At 49.3% G+C, this 23,770-nt stretch overlaps 1 protein-coding gene across 1 annotated transcript; it reads left to right on the forward strand.

Moving 5' to 3' along the window:
• The first annotated feature begins 9,164 nt into the window (after positions 1–9,164).
• On the forward strand, positions 9,165–23,464 carry LOC147008223 (SWI/SNF-related matrix-associated actin-dependent regulator of chromatin subfamily A containing DEAD/H box 1B-like). The gene is made up of 9 exons (XM_085865316.1): positions 9,165–9,748; positions 9,847–9,933; positions 10,098–10,212; positions 15,809–15,930; positions 16,387–16,575; positions 19,430–19,548; positions 20,280–20,462; positions 22,057–22,157; positions 23,201–23,464. Exons 1-9 carry the CDS (start codon positions 9,740–9,742, stop codon positions 23,293–23,295), a joined length of 1,020 nt encoding a protein of 339 aa, XP_085721442.1. The 5' UTR covers positions 9,165–9,739; the 3' UTR covers positions 23,296–23,464.
• The last annotated feature ends 306 nt before the right edge of the window (positions 23,465–23,770 follow it).

Below are 23,770 nucleotides of genomic sequence, written 5' to 3' on the forward strand. Positions count from 1 at the left end.
TTGAATCCCCATCTTGCTTCACGTAAAGGGTTGGTAGTGGGCTGAGTACGCCCGATAATTAATCGAACCGTCGAGGTCGACGATAACACCGCTCGGTTATTCTGATAGTACGGAACGGGTCGCTTAAGTGGCCCGTGTCCGAAGTCGACCTGCGGCGAGGTGCGATCGCCCGGTCTACCCTCCGCGTGGGTACTTAGGTAGTTCGAATTTGGCGAGCAACCCTATCCCACGCGGGGGCTGATTGGCTCGATCGCGGTGAGACCGAAAGGTCCACCCGTGACTGGTTCCCGGCGTTAGTCCGAGAGGGTCACGACTGGATTGTCCGTCCGGTGGGCGACGTGCCGCGATTCGAGTTACGTGGCCGTCGCACGCCGGCGGGCGCGAAATCCGCAACACTGGTGTCAGGTCGTGCGATACAAATTCATCGCCCTCCTCGCGGCACTGGTATCGGAGAACAGGAAAACGGGCTCTCCTGTCTCCAATTAAATTCACGGGAATCGGTCCAGGGGTGAGAGAAGCGACCCCCGATTCCCTCCAAATTACGAGCGAGTTAAATTAACCCTTCACGAGAAGCAAGATGGCGTCTCAAGGCGAGCGGGAGCCGGGGGTATTAGAAATGTATATGTGTAATAATGTAGAGTCCATGGTCCAGGATGGAATCCCCGAGCAGGAAATGTTGATTGTGCAGGAACACGGACGGACTCGCCCAACTGAACCCAGGGCCCGAGGTGGGTGCGGCAGCGGCCGCGGTGTATGACACCTCCCCCCCCCCTCTCCACCAAGACCCTTCCCCAACCCTTGCCGAAACGGCTCAGCTGAGTGCATCCAACATGGCCCAGCTATGCGCCATGCTGGCGGCAATGAACAAACAAATGAATGAAGTGAAAACGACGATGGATACAAATACAAATGAAATGAAAAACGAAATGAAAGACATGAACAAGCAAATGAATGAAGTGAAAACGACGATGGATACAAATACAAATGAAATGAAAAACGAAATGAAAGACATGAACAAGCAAATGAATGAAGTGAAAACGACGATGGATGCGAATACACAGCAAATGAAGGAAGAAATGAAAAAGCTGCGGGGTGAGACGCAGAACATGGGCCGATGCCTGCAGGCGGGCATGAAGGCCGTGACCGGGGAGATAAAAATGGCGACTCCACGTGTGGGAGCAAACGAGCTGGGTGGGGGTGCAACGGCTGACAGGCCCGCGGTGGAGGCGGGTGAAAAAATAATTCGTGGAACGTGTTGGGCGAGGGTCGTGACGATGACCGAAAGGGAAAAATTAAATGGGGAGACCAAAACGTGTGAGACGAGACACGAGGTGACGACAACAGAAATAATAGTTGAGACAAGGGAGGTAAAGGGTGAAGAGTTGGCAGAGACACGGGAGATGGGAACGATAGAGGGAAGACTACACGATGAAGACGGGGTAAGTGACGCGCACGCACACACGGAGGTAGTGGAGGACAATGGGGGTGAGCTCGCGGAGCGTGTAGGGACCCGGTGCGAGCAGCGGGATGGCCTCCTCCAGGAACGAGGGGAGGGAGTATGCCCCCTTGAGGCGAGTCACGACCAGGTGAGTTCGGTCGTGTTTTGCGAGGTTGAGGGGACGGGTGCTGTGGACGGGTGCACGGAGAGCTTGGGGGTATAGAGGCCCCGGAGACCCTTGTGGGGACACGAATCCCCAGTATGGTTGTCCCTGTGTGTGTGGTGCAAGGTGTGAGTGCGTCCCCGTGTGTGGAAGCGACCCCGTGTGTGATTGGTGTGGTGGCGATGGTGCCGGAGTACGTGCTTCCCAGCACGCCGTGTGTGGATGAGGCACCGTGTGTGGAAGAGGCCGTGTGTGTGAGTGAAACGGCCAGTGTGGATGAGGCACCGCGGGTTAGTGCCCCCGCGTGTGTGGGTGAGGAACCGTGTGTGGATGAGGCACGGTGTGTGGATGAGGCACAGCGGTTGAGTGCCCTCGCGTGTGTGGGTGAGGCACCGCGGGTGAGTGCCCCCGCGCGAGTGAATGGAGCACCACGTGTGAGTAGTATGGTTTGTGTGAGTAGTGAGGCACGCGTGAGTGAACGGCCGTGTGCAAGGTCGCTGTGTGCCAGGGAGACCGTGTGTGTGAGAGAGCGGTATGAGAGGGAGATGTCGGTTGGCATGCGGGAGCACGCAGCCGCGTCTCCCCGTGTGAATGTGATGGAGTGGACTGTGTGCGTCGTAACACGCAGGTATGCGTGGGTGGAATGGCGACGGAGACGGCGACAGAGGAGAGAAAGCCGAGTAGTGGCTGTAGTTGTTTCGAGGACCGTGCCGGGTTCGCCCAGCAGTGAGCACGCGGTTCGTGCTGTGCAACGCACGAGACCACCACGTGCTCGCTTGCGAGAGTGAAGTCCCGGTCCGGAAACGCACGCGGTGGATTTGCCGATCCCGCGGACGGACAAAGTTAGGCAGGTAAATGGATTTGGACCGGACGGGTTCTCCACGCGATCGTGTGTGTTAGGCTCCAACGGGCAAAGCACATGTGTTCGCGTGGGGAACCCCTCGAGACGTGTGGCTTGTGTTTTTTTTTTATGCGCACGGTGACGTCATGGCTGCACGTGGGGTTGGAATCCGGCAGGAGGGGTATCTCTGCCGGATGGTCCCGTCCAAGGAGGGACGAGGAACACGTGCAGCTGCATGACGTCACGGGCAGTTGCAAGGTGCAAAGAGCGCGAGTTGCCGCGCAGGTGCTGCGCATGGAAAAAAAAAAAAAAAGCCAAGCCTCACTTTCGGGTGCAAAGGATTCCTGGGCAAGGGGTGAAAGACCCCCTTACCCTGGGCACAGGATGGAAACTAGTTAGGGGGAAGGGTTAGCTTAGTTAGACCGACTCCATGGGGCAGGGGTAAGTCCTCATGGAGTCCGTGGAATGGATTAGGTAGAGGGATTTAGTGAGCTTTAGGTTGGGAAATGGATTAATGGGATTATTTTGGAGACAGTGACAGACTTGTGGATGTGTAGAGGGGACGTAGCTTAGCTACGTAGGCTAAAAGGAACGTGCTACTAGTTTAAGGGACGACGTGGGAGCACGAGTTAGTTAGGGGAGGTAGTTAGGAGGATGGCAGAGTTCAGCGGTGTGTGTGTTGGAGAGTTGTGAGGTGAGTACATGTTGAGTGAGTGAGGCCAGCGGGTCTGTGTGTATGGAGTGAATGGGGAATGCATGGTGCGATGAGTGATTGGGGGGAGGAGTGACTCCCGCCCAAGGGACCCCGGGGTCAGTGTAAAGTGAGTTAGCTGGGTTAGTCATATTGAAATATGGAGGTCGTTTTGTTGTTGGTGGGAAAGTAGGCTCGAGACCCATTTGGAGGGGTGCAGGAGCCCTGTTGACGGGCTTGGGAGCGTGGCTGCGAAAGGTGAGTATCGCTGAGTGGGTACCCCGGGCACCAGGCTAGTCGGCCGCGGTAGGCCAAGGGCCCATGGGGGGCCGGGATAGAGTAGTGGGCACGGGTGCGCCTGCTTGGTGCGGGGGCCCGGGGCGCCATTAGCCACGTGGGCAGTGTTGTGGGCACGGGTGACCCTCGGAAAGGGGCCCGGGAGGCCGGCCTGCCACGTGTGCGTTTCAGGGGAGGTGCCATGGGGGCACTCCCCGGTGTTAGGGAGCTGGTAGGCTCGGAGGCAGTGTAGTGCCCGGGGGTGCCATAGCGGGAGAATCGGCAGAGGGTCGTGCCTGCCAAAGGGAGCCACGTGTCCCAGCCAGGAGACCGTGTGAGGGCACGGAGAGAAAATTGGGGGGCGAGGCCCGAAATTGTAAGGACACCAACACAGGCGACGGGAATCTGGGTTGTTTGAACCAATAGTTTAAGCGAGAGGCGCTTGTTGAAAGCCCCGGGGTAGTTTAACAGTTAAATGGTTAGGATAGATTAGGAGATGTACCCCTCCGCACCATCCATCCCCTCGCTGTCGTTGTGGGCCGCTGGACCCACTTGGTGTTAAGATCGCCGAACTCTGGGGAGGCCATTCTGAGGCTTCGTTGGGCCTCGACACAGGACGTTAGCTCTCCCTTGTTCCCCTCCGGGAAGGGAACGTAGGGGTTGGGAGTAGGCTAGGTGACAGGATAGGTTAGCCGAACAAGGACGATAAAGGGGGTTAGGGGACGATTTATAGTGGGGGAGTAAAAATAAAAACAACAAAAAAATAAGTTGGGGCTAAATTGGGGTTTCACAAATTAAGGGAGTGGGTATGTACAGTGACAGGCAAAGGCGATAGGTTGGGAGGGAGACAGGTAGGTAGGTCCGAGCCCGCCTTCCAAGTGGCCAGCACCACCGCACTCCCTCCACCAACCTCCACTGAACGGCAAAGGCTGGCCAACTTCATCGGCTGGCCGTGTTTTGCTTCAAGGCAGAGGCCGGCCAACTTCATCGGCAGCTGTTGTTTTGCTGCAAGGCCTGTGCCGGCCCACTTCATCTGCAGCTGCTGTGCTGCGAGGCCTGTGCCGGCTGGATCGTCTGCAGCTGCTGTGCTGCAAGGCCTGTGCCGGCCCACTTCATCTGCTGGCTGTTTTTTCTGCAAGGCCTGTGCCGGCCAGTTCATCTGCGGGCTGTGTTTGCCTGCTGCCTTTGCCATGCCATGCCCACTGCCCATGTTCACCAGCCCCGTTCAATTTTGCTTAGCCCCCCCTGTTCATTTCCATGTGCGCCAGGATCAAGGCAACAGTTTGCAAGCTGCAAGAACTGCCCTGTTGGCAGCTACAACACGGGCCTGCAGTGGCGGCCCGTGCACCGTGTTTGTGTCCATGCATCCATTCGTTGTGCTCATTGCGTGTGCCACTTGAGCTGGCACGGAGACTGCGTTGTGCAGCCCATGCACCGTTGTGGTTCACTGCATTCAGTTCAAACCGTTCATGCATCCATTCGTTGTGCTCATTGAGTGTGCCACTTGAGCTGGCACGGAGACTGCGTTGTGCAGCCCAAGCACCGTTGTGGTTCACTGAGTTCAGTTCAAAAGGGAAGGCCTTGGACTGCGTGTGAGCAGCCAGCCACGTTCCCTGTCACCTGCATTGTTTGAGCCAGAGACTGCATGCGGGCAGCCTGGCTCCCTGCTAACTGCTTTCTTTTGCAGAGTTCAGTGATCCTGGGCCATGGTTTAGTGTAAAATTTGTAAGTTAAGGTAAGATGTACTGTAAATATGAGTGCGCCCCCGGCATGTATGTCTTAGCGCCGGCAATTTTATTTAAGTCGTCCGTGTGAGTGAGTTTGTTTAGGTAGTTACGCAGCCCTCAGGTTATTTATTTTGGGGACACGAATACCATGAATGTCGCACTCAGGGATCCGTAGGTAAAATGTACTAGGGGAAAACTACACATGATGGCACACGAAAATTTGACGACTCGGGACGAGTCTGTAAAAAGGAAGGGGGTAGTGTTGTGGTTACCAGATTCGCAAACCACCATTCAGGTCCCTTAGGTGAGGTATCTCGGTAAGTGCATGTGTAGTTAGGCCCAAACCCGTTGTCTAGTGGGAATACATGTCATTTATACGTGCTGCGACTCTTCAGGATAGCCGTTTTTCTTTTACTATCTTTATTTTTGACCAACCGCCATGATTACCACCGCCAACCGCGTCTCAACAGTCATCACAACATCAACCACCAACCACAACGCCGCTTCACCACAACCGCCACGACCTTTACCGTCACAACTCGCCACCATCGCATCACCGTCATCTCGCGCCACTCATGGGCACCGATGCTGGACTCGTGTGGGGCGCACGTTGAACAGCGTGTACAAAACCACGGATTTTCTGCTTCAAAAACGGATCAAAAACGACACACGCCCACTTTTTGCCGTCCAATCGGTGAGCGAGGGGCGATTTGGCCCCGCCTCCAGAACGATCGATATATGCAAATTTGTGGATCAAAAAGCCTTCACGCCCACTTTTTCTCGGGCCAATGGGGAGCGAGGTGAAAGGTCAAAGGGAGGGGGTCAAAGGCGAAGTTACGGGGGGGATAAAAGGACGGTGTTCGTCAGTCACGAGAGTCGCAGAGGGAGAGTCGCAAACGAGAGTCAGCAAGAAGGAGTCAGCAGGACGAGAACAAGAAGGAGTCGGAACGAGAAAGAGTCGCAGTCAGAAGAGAGAACGAGAGAGAGTCAGCAGAACGGGTCGGAGAGTCAAGAAGAGGAGAGTCGGAAGCAGAGGGTCAAGACTTCGCGGGCGGTGGAGCTGCTCGTCGTGTGTGTTGGAGTCGGAACGGAGGGGACGGAGCTGTGGAAAGGCGGCGACACCAGACGAGGGGGTGCTCGCGTCGTGCAGGAAGCTGCACCCGAGGGAGGCCGACAGCGCGACCTGGCCGAGGTGGAGACGCTCGTCGCACATAATAAAGATCCTCTATACCCCGAGCATCAGCAACCCCCTCCTGTTTCCCCCCGCGCTGAGATAGTGCGACCAAGGGGCCCCGTTCCCACCCCCTGCCAGGCACTGTCCACGAGGCCCGCGGGTTGCGGGGCCATCGCCGCTCCGCGTCTCATCACCAGACGGGTAGGCCCGACCCGGTCTCGGCCCCAGGCCTACCTCATTCTTGGGGGATTTCTTTTCCTTGGTTTTGGGTATGTGTTGTCGGCGCCGTCTGTGAAGTAGAATTGTATAAGTGTTGCCGTGTGCTCGGTAGTCGGTATTAGCTCTGCACTGTGTTTTCACTTTTATGTTTGCTTTTTGTGTAAAATGGAATTGTGTTTTCTTCTTTTTGTGTGCATTTGGTGGAATTGTATTTGTGTGCTTTCCGTTCGTCGCGAATAAATGTGCTTTATTGTTGAACTGTTCTCCCGCTTCGCTTCGTCTTTTCCTCCATTGAATCCCCATCTTGCTTCACGTAAAGGGTTGGTAGTGGGCTGAGTACGCCCGATAATTAATCGAACCGTCGAGGTCGACGATAACACCGCTCGGTTATTCTGATAGTACGGAACGGGTCGCTTAAGTGGCCCGTGTCCGAAGTCGACCTGCGGCGAGGTGCGATCGCCCGGTCTACCCTCCGCGTGGGTACTTAGGTAGTTCGAATTTGGCGAGCAACCCTATCCCACGCGGGGGCTGATTGGCTCGATCGCGGTGAGACCGAAAGGTCCACCCGTGACTGGTTCCCGGCGTTAGTCCGAGAGGGTCACGACTGGATTGTCCGTCCGGTGGGCGACGTGCCGCGATTCGAGTTACGTGGCCGTCAGCACGCCGGCGGGCGCGAAGACCGCAACAATATACATATATATATATATATATATATATATATATATATATATATATATATATATATTTATTATATAAATGGCAGTCCTGTCTGTGTATGTCTGTCTGTCTGTTTTTTTGTGACGAATAAGCTCCGAGACCAGTGAACCGATCTTGATGAAACTTTACACATATATAGAACTAACATTCAGCTCCAGGATGCGCTAAGTGGCTCTCCATAAAAATGAAAAAAATATATTAAAAAAAATATATCTATCTATAATTCCAACAGTGTGTGTGTGTGTGTGTGTGTGTGTGTGTGTGTGTGTGTGTGTGTGTGTGTGTGTGTGTGTGTGTGTGTGTGTGTGTGTGTGTGTGTGTGTGTGTGTGTCTGTCTGTCTGCGACCGCCGTTTCTCGACGACCGCCGTTTCTCGACGACCGCCGGTCTGATCTGATTGAAACTTGCCAGGAATATTGCCGGGGCCCCGCAGATGTGTCTTTTCGATGTTTGATATCAATCGGACAAGCAGTTCGCAAGTTACGGCCATTTATCTGTCGACCAATGACAATACACCGTGATATGACGTCACGAATGACGTCACAATTATTATTTATTTATTTGTTATTTTTTATTTATTTTGCACGATTGACGGTCCTATCTGATTGAAACTTGCCAGGAATATTGCTGGGGACCCGCAGATGTGGCTTTTCGAGGTTTGATATTAATCGGACGAGCAGTTCCCAAGTTACGGCCATTTATCTGTCGACCACTATCAGCGAGAGAGGGGGACGGGAGAGGGGTGGATGAGAGCGGGAGCGAGAGAGGAGGGGGAGAGAGGAAGGGCGAGACTAGGGGGGATAGAGGGGGGAGAGAGAGGGGGACGGGAGAGGGGGGATGAGAGTGGGAGGGGCGAGAGAAGGGGGATGAGAGTGGGGGACGAGACTACGGGGGATAGAGGGGGGCGAGAGAGAGGGGGCGAGAGAGGGCTGCACATACTGGCACTCACCTATGGGCACTCACCTACGGGCACTCACCTACGGGCACTCACCTACGGGCACGCACCTACGGGCCCACCCCTACGGGCCCTTACTAGTATATATATATATAAATAAAATTTCCATTAGAAAAAAAAATGGCTTTCGAATAGTGCGCCGGCGTATTAATCATAACAAAAGGCTTCATGGTTAAAAACGCTAGGGTTTTTTGAAATACAAAATGTTCGTATTCGTTGACTTTTTAAACATAAACATTCTCCTCCTGTTATTTGAATTCTCGAACTGCACGCGCACGGCAACAGCGAACTGCTGATATATCTGCTCATGAAAGAGCCAGGCAAGCGGAGTCAGCTGCAGAGAGACAGAGAGAGAGAGAGAGAGAGAGAGAGAGAGAGAGAGAGAGAGAGAGAGAGAGAGAGAGAGAGAGAGAGAGAGAGAGAGAGAGAGAGAGAGAGAGAGAGAGAGAGAGAGAGAGAGAGAGAGAGAGAGAGAGAGAGAGAGAGAGAGAGAGAGAGAGAGAGAGAGAGAGAGAGAGAGAGAGAGAGCGTCGCCGAACTGCAAATAGAGCGTCACACCGATGGGCGAGAGAAGCACAAAACTCACGTTCCAGCTTTCTAGGTCCGGGTTTTGGCAGGACATCGACAGTTGCCACTGCTGCGAGAAACATTGAGTGGCTCAAGGCCGCCTTCAACTATGACCTCTCTGAGGATTACGGCATCATCAAGTCTTCCTTCCATAAATCTGAGGAATAAAAGAAGCCTTCCCAATTTTCTCCATACAACTAATGCCTCAGTCTAACTAGCGTGAGGAAAATAGGGCAAATTTCCTGGTTATTCCCGGGTACTTCAACTAGTATATATATATATATATATATATATATATATATATATATATATATATATATATATATATATATATATATATATATATATATATATATATATATATATATATATATATATATATATAAACTTCAGTGTGGCCTGGGTTCAAATCGTGACCCAGATATAAACTATCATCCTGGTGTTTCACAGGCTGGGTAATTCATCGATGTATGCTGTCCCTCAGATGGACGTTAAACGGGGGTTCCTAATTTTTCTGACCTCGGAAGAAGGGCAACCTGAGTTAACCCACGTGGTGTTGTTTCAACGAAATGACAGAGGCTCAAACTCAAGACCTTAAGATCTAAAGCCAGCCACCTTAACCGTGAAGCCTTAACCATGAAGCCAACACCAGGCGTTGTCTCGTGTTCATGAGGTATTATCGTTTGTTGGAAATATATATTGAGTCCTCCCATTCCCTTATCGCCCAAAGAAGTTGCATAAAGCAACCATGAAAAGCTACCTGAAGTAAGCAATGAGCCCTTTGCCGTTTCAACCTCTGCCCGAGTTCCTCCACAGCTGTGAAGACATTCACAAATAGTACGTACATGGGAATCCCAATGCTCTCCTGGCATTGAGATTCTCACGTATGCACTACGTTAATGGAGGAAATCACAAGTGGGATCGAAGATGACACGAAACTGTTTTGGCCTGCTGTCTTGAGGCAAAGGAAGGATGAGCAAGGTTGGATGAATGTTAGGGGACGATTGCACTGGTGGGAGGAAAAGGGAACAAACTGAAGGAGGTTTACAAAAAGTTGATGAATGTATCCACGTGTGTAGAGATGGGAAGCCAACTGGGAAACGGCTCAACTGGACAGAGTACGTCGACTTGTCCAGCCCTTCATCTTGCGTCGTCTCAAGACCGAGGTAATTCTGTTTTCATCGGGTGCATTTGGCGGTAAGGAGTGAGAAATGATTTGCATGAGTGAGATGCGAAGAACTTTCATACCGGTTGAGGGATGCAGGTGAAAGGAAGCCCTGCTCGATCTTGGTTTGTTGATCGTTCTTTTGTGTTTTATTGTCGTTTCTAGGTTCTGCAGCAGCTTCCTGAAAAATGTGAAGAGGTGCAGCTGTGCGCCATGACAAACAGTCAGAGGAAGCTATATATTCACCTTTTGGAGAAGCTTACAGAAAAGCCTGCAGCAGGTGTTGTGTTATTTATTTTTTGTCGTTTTTTTTTAAACGTTATCCAGAAGTGAAGGCTCAAAGTGGAGCAAACATTGTCCGCAGAGCAACGGTTTTAAAGACAGCGGGGATAAAATTTTTGTTTGTCAGGTCAGGTTAGATCTGTGACCTGCTTCAGGTACCATGTAAACCTGTACTAACCTGTTCCATGGTCGGGTTGTCGGCGACTAAGCCGTCTCCCCCACCAGGTGTTTTTTGGTGAGGAGGGTGTTTGGATATGGACACCCAGCAGGATTAAAAACAAAACCTGTCAAAAGGCGGAGGAGCTCCTTGTGAGCCAACGGCCATCCATATCTCGTGCCCAACTGTGTCTGCGGACGTCCTCCTGCAGTTGGGTTACTTTTTATTGGGAGGTTGGTGGCAGGATTTGCACTCCAACCACCGTAAAATCCTTCATTCCGCAAAACACAAAAACGCAAAAAAATCTGAAAACCCACTCCGTGGGAGTACCTCCTGTGCAGCTTCCCTTCGCAGGGCAGCTCACCGGATGACGGGATTTGATCAAAGTCTTCGGGACCCCCAATCTTTGATGAAAGGAGGGAAACCACGCGGTAACATCCCTGGGTCAGATTGTGGGAGAGTGTCGGAGTGGTGCTGAGGTGTCGTCCACCAGACGGTGGTCTCCTTGGGTTAACCAGAGGCGGTTCCTTCAGGTGGGTGCCTGGAATGTCCAATCCCCAAGAGAGGATGATCACCTGTCTCTGTTATCATCTGAGCTCAAGCGTTTGGACATCGGTATTGCAGCTCTCTCTGAGGTTCGGAGACCGGATTGCGGCGAGATAATGGTGGGTGGTTACACCTACTATTGGTCTGGTCGCTCTGATGGTTACCATACTCAAGGAGTTGCTGTAGCTGTGTCCAATAAGCTGACCCAAATGATAATTGAGGTAACACCGGTCAACGAGCGTATTATGAGATTAAGGATTCGTCACTCCTTCGGTGTCATTTCCCTGGTCTCTGTTTATGCTCCGACTGGGGCGAGTGACCTCACCGTGAAGGACACATTCTACGCCACGCTCGAGTCTGGTTGATCATTGCCCCAGACGAGATACACTTCTAGTCTTGGGGGATTTCAATGCATCGACTGGAACTGATCGGGATCGTTATGAGACATGTGTTGGTCCCCATGGGTCATGAACTATGAACCAGAATAGCCTGACCTGACAAACTATGAACCAGAACAGCGCCCACAAGCTCATCGCTGGACTTGGTATTCCAACGCTGGCGGTGTGACAAAGGAGATTGACCATGTCCTCGTTGTCGGTCGTTGGAGGATGATCCAGAACTGCAGGGTCTACCGGAGTGCTCAGTTCCTCAATACTGACCACCGGCTTGTTGTAGCAACTCAAAAGCTGCACCTTACATCCTGCAGAATGGTACCATCCCAGCCTCGGCTGGATGTTGGCAAACTCAAGGATGAGAGAGTAGCTGAGGAGTTTACGAACAGGCTGAGTGGAGATTTTGGGGGTCTGTGTGCTTTGGGGGGTCCTGAAGACTTGTGAAGTGCCTTCAAGACCACCATCCTTGATGTTGCCGGTGGATGTCTTGGAACTCATCGTAGGGCAAAGAAGAATTTTGTCTCTCAAGGGACACTGGATACCATTGACCAGAGTCGCAGGGCCAGGCTGGATGGCAAACCTGAGCTGTTCAGGGAGCTGAGGCGTAAAACTGAACGTGCACTGAAGGTGGACAAGGAGGCCGATGTGCGAGGAATCCGTGAGGGGGTAGAGCATCACCTGTGGACAGGTGATTCTCGTCCCGCTTACAGGGGAATTCGCGCATTGAGTTCATCCAAGCCCATCCCTCGGAGCACTGCAGTTAGAGCAGAGAGTGGTAGGCTCTTGACAGAGGAGTCTGAAGTGAAGGCCCGCTGGGCCGGTTACTTTGAGCGTTAGTACCAGGCTGATCCCCCAACTGTCGAGTTGGACGTCAAGGGTGTTACAATCCCTGTTGCTTCCCCTCCAATCAACTGTGGTCCACCTTCGCTTGTGGAAACACGGGCTGCGGTGAACCGGTTTAAACGGGGTAAAGCTCCAGGGATCTGTGGCATGCATGCTGAACTTCTCAAGGCTGGTGGGAATGCTGCACTCGTGTCGTTGCATGCGGTTTTGTGTTCTGCCTGGAACACAGGCATCATCCCAACTGACTGGAAGAGGGGCCTCGTTGTCCCTCTCTGGAAAGGGAAGGGTGATCGCCAAGACTGCAACAACTACAGAGGGGTGACGCTGCTCTCAGTGCCGGGCAAGGTCTTTGCTCGGATAATTCTTGATAGGGTTCGCCACCAACTGCTTGAGCACCAGCATCCAGAGCAGTCAGGCTTTACACCAAAGTAGTCAACGATTGACCGTATCCTTGATCTTCGTGTCCTCACTGAACGCAGAAGAGAGTTTCGACAGGGGCTGCTTGCAGCCGATGTTGATCTCTGTAAAGCGTTCGATTCAGTGAATCGGGATGTCCTCTGGAGGATTCTTGGTTTTCGTGGAGTGCCACCAAAACTGATCGATCTGATGTCTGAACTCCACTCTGGTACTGAGAGTGCTGTGAAGTGTGGTGGTACCATCTCTGACTTATTTCCATTTGTTACTGGAGTTCGTCAGGGGTGTGTACTGGCCCCCACACTTTTCAGCACTTTTATGGACTGGATTCTAGGGAGGATGTCGGAGAGATCAAGCTGCGGTGCATCGTTTGGGAATGTCAAGATCTCGGACCTTGATTTCGCAGATGATGCAGTCATCTTTGCGGAGACTTTAGACATCCTCTTGGGGGCCCTCGAGGTGCTGAATGAGGAGTCGGATCCGCTGGGATTACGGGTTTCTTTGGTCAAAACTAAGATCCAGGCTTTCGATGACATCTTGGATGCTGCTGTCCTGTCTGTGCCTGTTTGTGGTCAGGATGTTGAGGTCGTGGAGAGATTCACCTACCTTGGCAGTGATATTCATGTCTCTGCCGGCTGTGAGTCAGAGGTCACTAGACGTCTGGGTCGGGCCTGGGGAGTCATGGATTCACTGGATCATGGGGTGTGGCGCTGCCGGTATCTGTGCGGGAGGACGAAAGTCCGAGTCTTCAGGTCCTTGGTGCTTCCAGTCTTGCTCTATGGATGCGAGACTTGGACTCTGACCAAGGATCTGAGAAGGAGACTTAATTCCTTTGGTACCAGGTCTCTTCAGAGAATCCTTGACTATCGCTGGTCAGATTTTGTGTCCAACGAGCGGTTGCTGAGAGAGACTCGGATGAGATTTGTTACCTGCATGGTCCGTGAGCGTCAGCTGCGGCTGTATGGACATGTGGCTCGTTTTCCTGACGCTGATCCTGCTCACCAGATTCTCTCAGCGAGAGTCTCGTGAGTGGAGGAGGCCAGTGGGCCGACCACGTGCCTCTTGGTTGCAGCAGGTTGACCAGCATCTCAAGGAGATGGGGATGGGCCAGGCATCTGCCTGGGGGAAGGCCAGACAGAGGCCCCTGGAGTACCGGCGGAAAGTGGACGCAGCGACGCGCTGTTCTGGCACATCCTCCCATACCTGACCTGACCTGGGGATAAAATAGGAACAGGCAGACGTAAACGCATGGTCCAGCTCACAACATATATGGCGGTGACTGGAACTCTTAAACCTGGAGAAAACTGCCACCGAACATCGTCGATTGGTTGGTCGGTCGGTGGGTAAATAACCTCAATCAGCTGATACTCCAGGTCCCCCACCTTTTGGGTGGGATGAGGAATAGATCTGTGTGACATGAAAGAGAAATTTTGAACGGTTTTTGAAATATTGCGTGCACACACCAAGTTACCCTGAGATGGTTGCCGTGGCAACGGAATTCAGCCAATCACTGCCGTGATTGATAATTCCATCAGGAATAGATATCTGCAAGATGAAAGCGAAATGTTCAACTGTTTTTGAAATATTGAGTACACAAAAGTTCATGGACAAATGGTCGGACTGTCGGTTGGTTGGGTGGTCCGCTGGTTGGTCGGTGAGTCAGCTGGTGGGTCGGTCAGTGGGTCAGCTGTTCGGTCGGTTGGGTGGTCGACTGGTCAGTCGGTGGGTCAACTGGTGGGTCGGACAGTCGGTTGGGTGGTCAGCTGGTCAGTCGGTGGGTCAGACAGTCGGTTGGGTGGTCGGCTGGTCGGTCGGTGGGTCAGCTGGTGGGTCGGACGGTCGATCGGACGGAGTTCATTTAAATATCTCCTGTTTCCGACCTTGTTGGAGTGACGGGGGACAAAAAGGGGGAAAAAGTGACAAAATTGCCCAATGTCGAAGTCATCGCTTTGAAAGGTTACATTTTCTTGAAACAAATTTTTTGCCAGCAAAGGTTGTGTAATGAAATGTTTCCTAATCTTACAATCCAGTTGAGAAATTAAACTTTGATTCCAGACTCGGTGTGTGATCGTCGGAATGTTGAATCAGGAAAATGTAGGCGTGACGTCATAAACTGGTGAATGGGGACAAAGCATTCTGTTGAGGCAGGAATTCCAGGAACTGTTGGTTTCATGAGCCGATGAGGTATTTAAACGGTCCATGAGGGAGACAGCTGTTTTCAGACAAGACCAAGATATATTGGCACCTTGCTGGCCATCCACAGACTGGCAAGGAGAGGAAAACTTTGACACTGCTTGACCGGAAGAGCCGAGAGAAGCAGCAGAACAGGCTGGAGGGGGAAGTTTTACCAAATCGAACCAAGAATGCCACTTCACTTGGTGCATAAGACTGTTTTACAAGAGATGTGAGTTAAAAAAAAGAGGAGACAGGCTGAGTAAGGGCAGCTGTTCAAAATATAAACAACAACAACTTTTCTTTTAATACCTTGGAGTGTAGTTTGAAGACTGACTCTTGGCTCCAGTGAACAGGCATGGTGGCAGTTGAAGTCTCCACAGATGAGAAGAGTGAACTGGGGTGGTTGAACAGCAGACAATCCATGTTTCAGGAAAGGGACTTGAAGACAGGTTGTTGGGTGGGTGGGGGTGGGGGTGGGTGTGTGCTGGGAGGGGTGGGAGGAGTCTATTCCAGAGAGAGAGAGAGAGTCACACAAAGTCATAACTCCTCCATGAGGTTAGGTAGGGGCTATGGGGGAGTTTTTATGTTAACAAAGACAGCAACACCACCATGATGTGAACCAGGTCTATCAAAAGCGAAGGAAGGAGTGAGTAGTCAGGGAGGGAGACAGAGACTAGTCCGGACCGTGCTGTGTGAGTTTAAGTAGATTTGAAAAGGTAATTTGAATTCCCCCCGATGTTGGAGACCACAGAATGAGGGAGTGGGGCGAGGGTGGAAGGTGCAGAGAATGGCGAGTCAGGAGCATTTGTGACAGGCCATTAATGGCTTGGAGAGTGTGGGGTGAGGGCTGGTGGTTGTCACTTAGCTCAATCCGACCGGTATCACTGAGCTTTTGAAAGGACGAAGAGAGAGCTGCGTCCGCACAGCGAAGAAGTGGATCCCAAACCATTCGGATGTTCGGCCTCGTGACGTCGTTAAACGAACTTATCTGTGATGGGGAGACTTCATCCTTGTTGCAATGAGGACATTTTTTCACCGCACATTGATGTGCATCGTTGTGTTTCCAGGAGAGAAGAGGAAGTTAAGAAACACGCTCATGCAGTTGCGTAAGATGGCAAACCACTCGCTGCTGCATCGGTTCCACTACGAGGGACTTCTGCTCTCCAAAGTTGCGCTCCGCCTGAAAAAGGTACGGGGTCTTCTTCTGCCTCTTTTCTCCGACATGCACGTGGCGTTTAAATGTTATAAATGAAGTTATTGATATAATATTTCACAAAAGCCATTTGGACCGTGTGCACTATTCTCTTCTTCAATTACCCCGAGGAGCTAGGAGGGGGGAGTTAACACGTGAAAGTAAGAGGGTTGGTTTTGGAATGGATCATGGGGTACACTGGACGGTGTCGTCCATCAAAGCAGTCTGTTCTACTCTCAGCCATTGAAACATTGTGATTGACCTTGTTGATTATTTATTTAATTTATGTTTTTAGTGATCAAAGGTTCATGGAGGAGCTTGATGTAGTACTGTTGTATCTGGTCGAAGTCCATTGGCTCGCTTCTCATCCTGAGCGTAAACTTCATGTGGTCCTGGCAAACCTTCAAAGTTCCAATTTTCCTGCATCTTCCTCCCACCCACCCCCACACTTAGGAACCAGAATACCGGGGCAACTCAAAGGTGGAGGTGGAAGAGGATCTTTCGGTGAGGAGTGATTTCGAAATCCACTCATTGTGCGAGCAGCGCCCTGCGCTGGCCAAGCTGTCTCTACCTCCAACCCAGCTTCTCGATTCTGGAAAATTGCAGTTCCTCCACTCTTGCCTACCTGTCCTGCATGGCAAGGTTCTTCGTGACCTTGTTCTGAAGTTGCTGTGGGATTTTAAACGTTCATGAATTAGTCTTGTTAACTTGCATTGCACTGCACCACACTAATCACCGTTGACTATTACACTAATCACCGTTAAGACTGTTACACTAATCACCGTTAAGACTGTTACACTAATCACCGTTAAGACTATGATACTAATCACCGTTAAGACTGTTACACTAATCACCTATTAAGACTATTACACTAATCACCGTTAAGACTGTTACACTAATCACCATTAAGATTGTTACACTAATCACCGTTAAGACTATTACACCAATCACCGTTAAGACTGTTACACTAATCACCGTTAAGACTGTTACACTAATCACCGTTAAGATTGTTACACTAATCACCGTTAAGACTGTTACACTAATCACCGTTAAGACTGTTACACTAATCACCGTTAAGACTGTTACACTAATCACCGTTAAGACTGTTACACTAATCACCGTTAAGACTGTTACACTAATCACCGTTAAGACTATTACACCAATCACCGTTAAGACTGTTACACTAATCACCGTTAAGATTGTTACACTAATCACCGTTAAGACTGTTACACTAATCACCGTTAAGATTGTTACACTAATCACCGTTAAGACTATTACACCAATCACCGTTAAGACTGTTACACTAATCACCGTTAAGACTGTTACACTAATCACCGTTAAGACTGTTACACTAATCACCGTTAAGACTGTTACACTAATCACCGTTAAGACTGTTACACTAATCACCGTTAAGACTGTTACACTAATCACCGTTAAGACTATTACACTAATCACTGTTAAGACTATTACACTAATCACCGTTAAGACTATTACACCAATCGCCGAAAAGACTGTTACACTAATCACCGTTAAGACTATTACACTAATCACCGTTAAGACTGTTACACTAATCACCGTTAAGACTGTTACACTAATCACCGTTAAGACTGTTACACTAATCACCGTTAAGACTGTTACACTAATCACCGTTAAGACTGTTACACTAATCACCGTTAAGACTGTTACACTAATCACCGTTAAGACTGTTACACTAATCACCGTTAAGACTATTACACCAATCACCGTTAAGACTATTACACTAATCACCGTTAAGACTATTACACCAATCGCCGAAAAGACTATTACACGAATCACCGTTAAGACGATTACACTAATCACCGTTAAGACAATTACACTAATCACCGTTAAGACTATTACACTAATCACCGTTAAGACTGTTACACTAATCACCGTTAAGACTGTTACACTAATCACCGTTAAGACGATTACACTAATCACCGTTAAGACTATTACACTAATCACCGTTAAGACTGTTACACTAATCACCGTTAAGACTATTACACTAATCACCGTTAAGACTATTACACCAATCACCGTTAAGACTATTACACTAATCACCGTTAAGACTATTACACCAATCGCCGAAAAGACTATTACACGAATCACCGTTAAGACAATTACACTAATCACCGTTAAGACTATTACACCAATCACCGTTAAGACTATTACACTAATCACCGTTAAGACTATTGCACTAATCACCGTTAAGACTATTACACTAATCACCGTTAAGACTATTACACTAATCACCGTTAAGACTATTACACTAATCACCGTTAAGACTATTACACTAATCACCGTTAAGACTATTACACTAATTTCCGTTAAGACTATTACACTAATCACCGTTAAGACTATTACACTAATCACCGTTAAGACTATTACACTAATCACCGTTAAGACTATTACACTAATCACCGTTAAGACTATTACACTAATCACCGTTAAGACTATTACACTAATCACCGTTAAGACGATTACACTAATCACCGTTAAGACTCTTGGAGGATCCCTAAGTAAGTAAGGATAAGTTACCGCACATATGATACATCACTATGACGTCATATCAATTTTTATGACGTCATTCCTATTTTTTGTTTCACAACCCTGAGTTTTCATCGGATCTTCGTGAAACTTGCCATGTATATGCACAAAGCCCACGCGCAGACAGTAACCATCTCCGATTTTGGAAATTCTTACGAGAGAAAAAGTTGACGTCACAATATCACCGCAAATGGAAATCGCCGATCCCATTATCTCCGAAACTAGGCAAGCTGTTTGAATTTTGTTTGCGGGAATCAAGCCGGGCATCAGCACAGATAATTTATCGCAAACCTGATACATCACAATGACGTCATATTCGTTTTTATAACGTCATCATTCAGAGGACGAGAATCTTAGCTCATTTGAGCTTGTTTTTTTCACCAGGTATGCCGTCTCGTGGTTTTGTCCTGAATCTCGAAGTCTTCCCCAACGTTTGAGATTGCCGGCGGAAAATTTGATTGGTCAAGATGACGTCATATTTTTAACTAAGTATTGCTGAGCTGGAGGTTTTTAGAAGTGACAGGAAGTCGATTTGTGTTTTACAGTGTTCAAGTATATCATCCAATTTAAATAAAATTAAAGGTTTTAAAGGCTGGAGGGGAAAAAAATTATTTTCTCCGGAAGTTAACCGCCATCGATTACACCACCTGATTTATTGAACAAGTTGCATGAGTTATTCGTCCCTGTTGTTTGTGTCCTTTAGGATGTCCCTGAAAACAGTGAGTTTCCTCTCTGGAATGATTTTCATGTTGTCTTTCACCGCCAAACAGGGAGACTTGCCTTCTCTTTTCGTGGCGTACGTTATTCTGCCTGGAAATGAATGTCGTGCACCTCTGCCTGACGTACTCCCGTTTCAAGCCCTGAGTGTTCGAGACTGTTGCCTTGGTTAAAAGGATGGCGGCTCATTGTTTTTGCATCTTGCTCTGTGCAGGGAGACAGGGTGGCACTTTTCTCTCAGTTCACTTCAATGCTGGATATTCTTGAATGTTTGCTCTCGAATCTACATCTCCGCTTCTTACGCTTCGATGGCAGCACACCCGTTGCTGAAAGGTAATGATAATGCAGAATGGGGGGGGGGAGAGGGGATAACAGGTAAGAGTGTAGCCCACAAAGGAGCTTGGCTGTGCTCAAAGGCTGCACATCCAGGCTGTCAGCCATCTCATCTGCTGTCTGATTTGCAGTTTGGCCAAAAAGAGCGCTGCATCTTGGAGCATGCAACTCTACTCCGACTGTCTTGTACATCAGGAAAACTATATATATATCACTATCTCAAAAATAGAGGAATAGTGGAAGATGGATGTCATTCTGGTAACCTTGTGAAATGCACTGCTTCCAATTAGCTTAATTAGCTCTGCACCGAAGTCCGGACGAAGGATGCTTTCACCCCTGTTCATCCATCTTGTGTGATATCTCAAAAGGTTGTGGACGGATTCGGGCGAAATTTGTTGGACAGGTTGGGTGCATGACAAGGATCAATTGGTTCGATTTTAGTGAAGATCCAGATCCTTCACCATTGAGTGATGGCGCCAAAAACTATGTATTGGCCGATATCTCAAAAGGTTGTGGACGAGTTATGTCAAAACTTTGTGGATGAGTTGGTCAGGTGACGAGAACGAGCCGATTCGATTTTGGTTCAGGTCCGGATCCACCTCCGGCCTATCAGTGGGATACAAAACGTGAACTGTTCAGCCTGACGGAGGTACGCGCTCTACCCAGTGCCGTTCTAGTTTCTGTCTGTGCACCTTGTACAAGCATCTATAAGTTCCTCTTTTGTGTTTCAGGCAAGAACTATTGGATCAATTCGTGGAAGACCCTGATATATTTGCCTTCCTGCTGTCGACCCGTGCCGGAGGCCTCGGACTGAATCTCACAGCAGCGAGCGCTGTGATCATCCATGACCCAGACCTCAATCCCCACAACGATGAGCAGGCCGCTGCCAGGGTCCACAGGCTGGGCCAGACTCGGTTAGAAGCAACAAGTGCACCCACATTCTCTATTGGTTTCTGCATGTCAGAATGTCTGCTTGTCAACTGGTAATGGCTTTTAAATTTTTTTAAATTCCAGTTTCGCATTCTTTCTTTGTTTCTTTCGATGTGGTTCCTTGGCTGTCGGATCTCGTCTCGACGAACCATTCGACGCACTGAGCTTTCTCCTGTGGAGTCGTCATTTTCTTTGACGTCACTCTGCAGTAACACTGCTCCCTCTTTGACAACCACCTGAAAAACAAAAAAAGACCTGAAAATACAGAAAAACGTTATGAGTTTCTGAATCATATAAACCAAAGGGTGTCGTCGTATCACTTGTGGTACTCAACATATCAACAACCAAAGTTGTCCAGGTCTTTTTGGAAAACCATGTACATCACCTGATCGAACATGTTACATTAATTATTCGTGCCTGTTGTTTGTGTCCTTTATGACGTCTTTAAAAAACAGTAAGTTTCCTGTTTGGAATGATTTTTCGAATTTGTTTGACTGCCAGGCAAGCAGACAGAGTAAATACATTATCCCACTCCTTTCACTTCGCGTGCACGGGGTAACTGCTGTATTACAATGTCGAGCCAGCAGTGGGAAGGTGTACGACACAGTTAAATGAAACATCTTTTGAAACGTGACTTCTGAACTCATATCTGCGTGGACCTCATGATCCTGAATTGTTCCATTTGCGAAGTAATGAAAACAACTTGTCATTTTTCTGATGGTGGGAAGCCAGCCCCAAGGGGAGAGCAGTGCTCCATCAAGCTGCGGACGGAGACCAGTGCACCAGATGAGAAACTTTTAAAAATATTTTTTTTTATCGAGAGTCGAGGCTCGTGGAGGAGCCAGATTATAGAACGGATTAGGGAGCAACAGAACAAAGCGAACAGCAGAAGGAGTGGGGGGAATACACAGGGGTCAGGTTGAGGGACAACATCGAGAGAGATTTCGAAGATGAGGGATGTGACGAAGAATGAGGACGAGGGAAGGATAGAGGGGGTGGACAAGATGGATGCAGAAGCAAACTCTCAGGAAGGAAAAAAAACTGGTAATTTGGAAAGACGTGGGCTTGGAGAGAGTTAGTGAGGGTAGAAAAGATCATGGGTTTGGTTTGGGGACGATCTGAGAATGTTGTGAACAGCTGTCTTGAATATCTGGAGGGAAGAACGAGATTAAAGAGAATGTGGAAGTTGTTTCCACAGGTGGGATGAGTAGGGGTGAACCAGAAGGGGTTGATGGTGGACCACGTGCACCCTGTGGAAACCTCATGGGGACAAAATAGGGAAAGAGTAGAGGGTGCAAGACCAGGAAGGAGGCGGGAGAAGATAGAGAGACCATCGACCTGTCTGCGATGTGAAAGTGAAAGGCTCATGGACTCATATCAGCTTCATCGCGAGAGATTCCAATGATGTTGAAAGCCTTTGTTTCCATCGCTTCAAGCTGAGAAAGGTGTGCGCAGGGGAGCCAGCCCCAAGGGGAGAGCAGTGCTCCATCAAGCTGCGGACGAAGTTTGTGCATGGAGCATTGATGATTTATATGATGCGTACAAATGGAACTCAAACAATTTATCTTCTCTCCGCAGGCCGGTCAGGGTGATCCGGCTCATCACCGCTGACACTGTGGAGGAGCACATCGATACGCTTGGGAGACAGAAGCTTAATCTCCAACAAGAGCTTGACAATGGTAATAATGATTCCTCATCCATCTTCATGCACATTTCGGCCTTTTCATCCTCTGCGCTCTGCAGTAACACTGCTCCCTCCCTCATCGGTTTCATCCAGTTCGCATTTCAATTGACATTTCTCAGATCATTCGTTGCTTTTGTTGTTGGTTTTTTTTTTTTCGATCTTTTTATTCCGTATGAAGTTCTTTTTTCATGGTATTGCCCTCCTACGTGGACATTTGTCCCATCGATTTGTTTACATCTTCACGCCAAAACCGTAGGAATCATTAGGCCAAGGGTACACAGCCATTTCAGTCCATTGGCTTTGTCATGTGATGTCACACGGAGGCCGATGGACGGGGTCCAAAGCTGTTAAAATCTCACGATGACTTCACATCCCAGTTGTTGTTTTTTGAATCGAATGGGAATTCTTTTGTGACATCTGTTGTTGCACGCTTCATTGAATACCACTCGTGAATAAATGCTTGGTTGCCATATTTTCAATACTGATGCCCAGGTCTGCTCCGACATGATGCACGAAGCAGTGGCGGGCACCCAAATTTTTTCATGAGACACGTCACCACACTGTGCAGTTGATTGCCTGTAAATCTCAGCTGGTTTGCCGTTTTCATTCGCTGGAAACCTCATTGCAATGTGCTATCTCCCAATCGACGACGTGCCGCAGCATCAGAGGCACGCAGACGCGATACTCCTCAGCACCGGGATCTTTATTCCCGCGAACAGCCGAACGGTATTAAACTAAACCGTGTTCACATGAGAACGGCACTCGGTCGAGCGCACACCTCCACCTGGCTGAACACTTCACGTTTTGTATCCCACTGATAGGCCAGACCTGCATCCGGACCTGAACCATAATCGAATCTCCTTGTTCTTGTCACCTCCCCAACTCATCTACTAAGTTCCGTCGTAATCCGTCCACAACTTTTTGAGAAACATCACCTCTGTCCACCTTCGGTGGCGGAGGTAATAAGCTTCGTCGCATTTGCCTTGTCTTTCCTCCTCATCCCGACCTCCGCATTGGGTTTTTGTTCCCTCTCCGCAGACGACATTTCCTTGGAAGTCATATCCATGCTGAAACAAACACTGCGTTGTGATCCCGACCTGGAACCTCCAGATCCACTGGGTTTTCCTCAATGAAGACAAACAAATTTTTTTTGCTCTCATTTCCAAAAATTGATGAATGCCTGAACTTTGTATGTTGTTGATTGATCCACTTTGTTGTTGTGAATATATTTGTTGGAATTTTGATGCCTGCCCACCTCTTCCCTTGGATGTCAAATATATTCCCAAACTTGCTTTTCCTTGATACCCTCATGTTTCCCCTTTTCCTGAAAGTTTTCTTAATGTACATCCCAATATTCTTCAATCTCGTTCTTCCCTGCAGGTATTCAACACAGCTGTTCACCACCATCTTAGCTCGTCCCCAATCCCAAACCATGATCTTTTCTACCCTCGTCAACACCCACCCCCAAACCCCAACCCCTCCTTCCAAATTTCCAGTTTTCCCCAATCAGAGCTTCCTTCTGTGTCCGTGTTATCCACCCCGTGCATCCTCCCACCTCCCCCACCACCACCACGTGACGTCACCTCCCACGTCGCTGACCTCCAGCAG

This window comes from Eptatretus burgeri, chromosome 20 (genome assembly GCF_056783735.1).
Source record: "Eptatretus burgeri isolate ZD-2024b chromosome 20, Ebu_testis_v1, whole genome shotgun sequence".
NCBI classification, from domain to species: domain Eukaryota; kingdom Metazoa; phylum Chordata; class Myxini; order Myxiniformes; family Myxinidae; genus Eptatretus; species Eptatretus burgeri.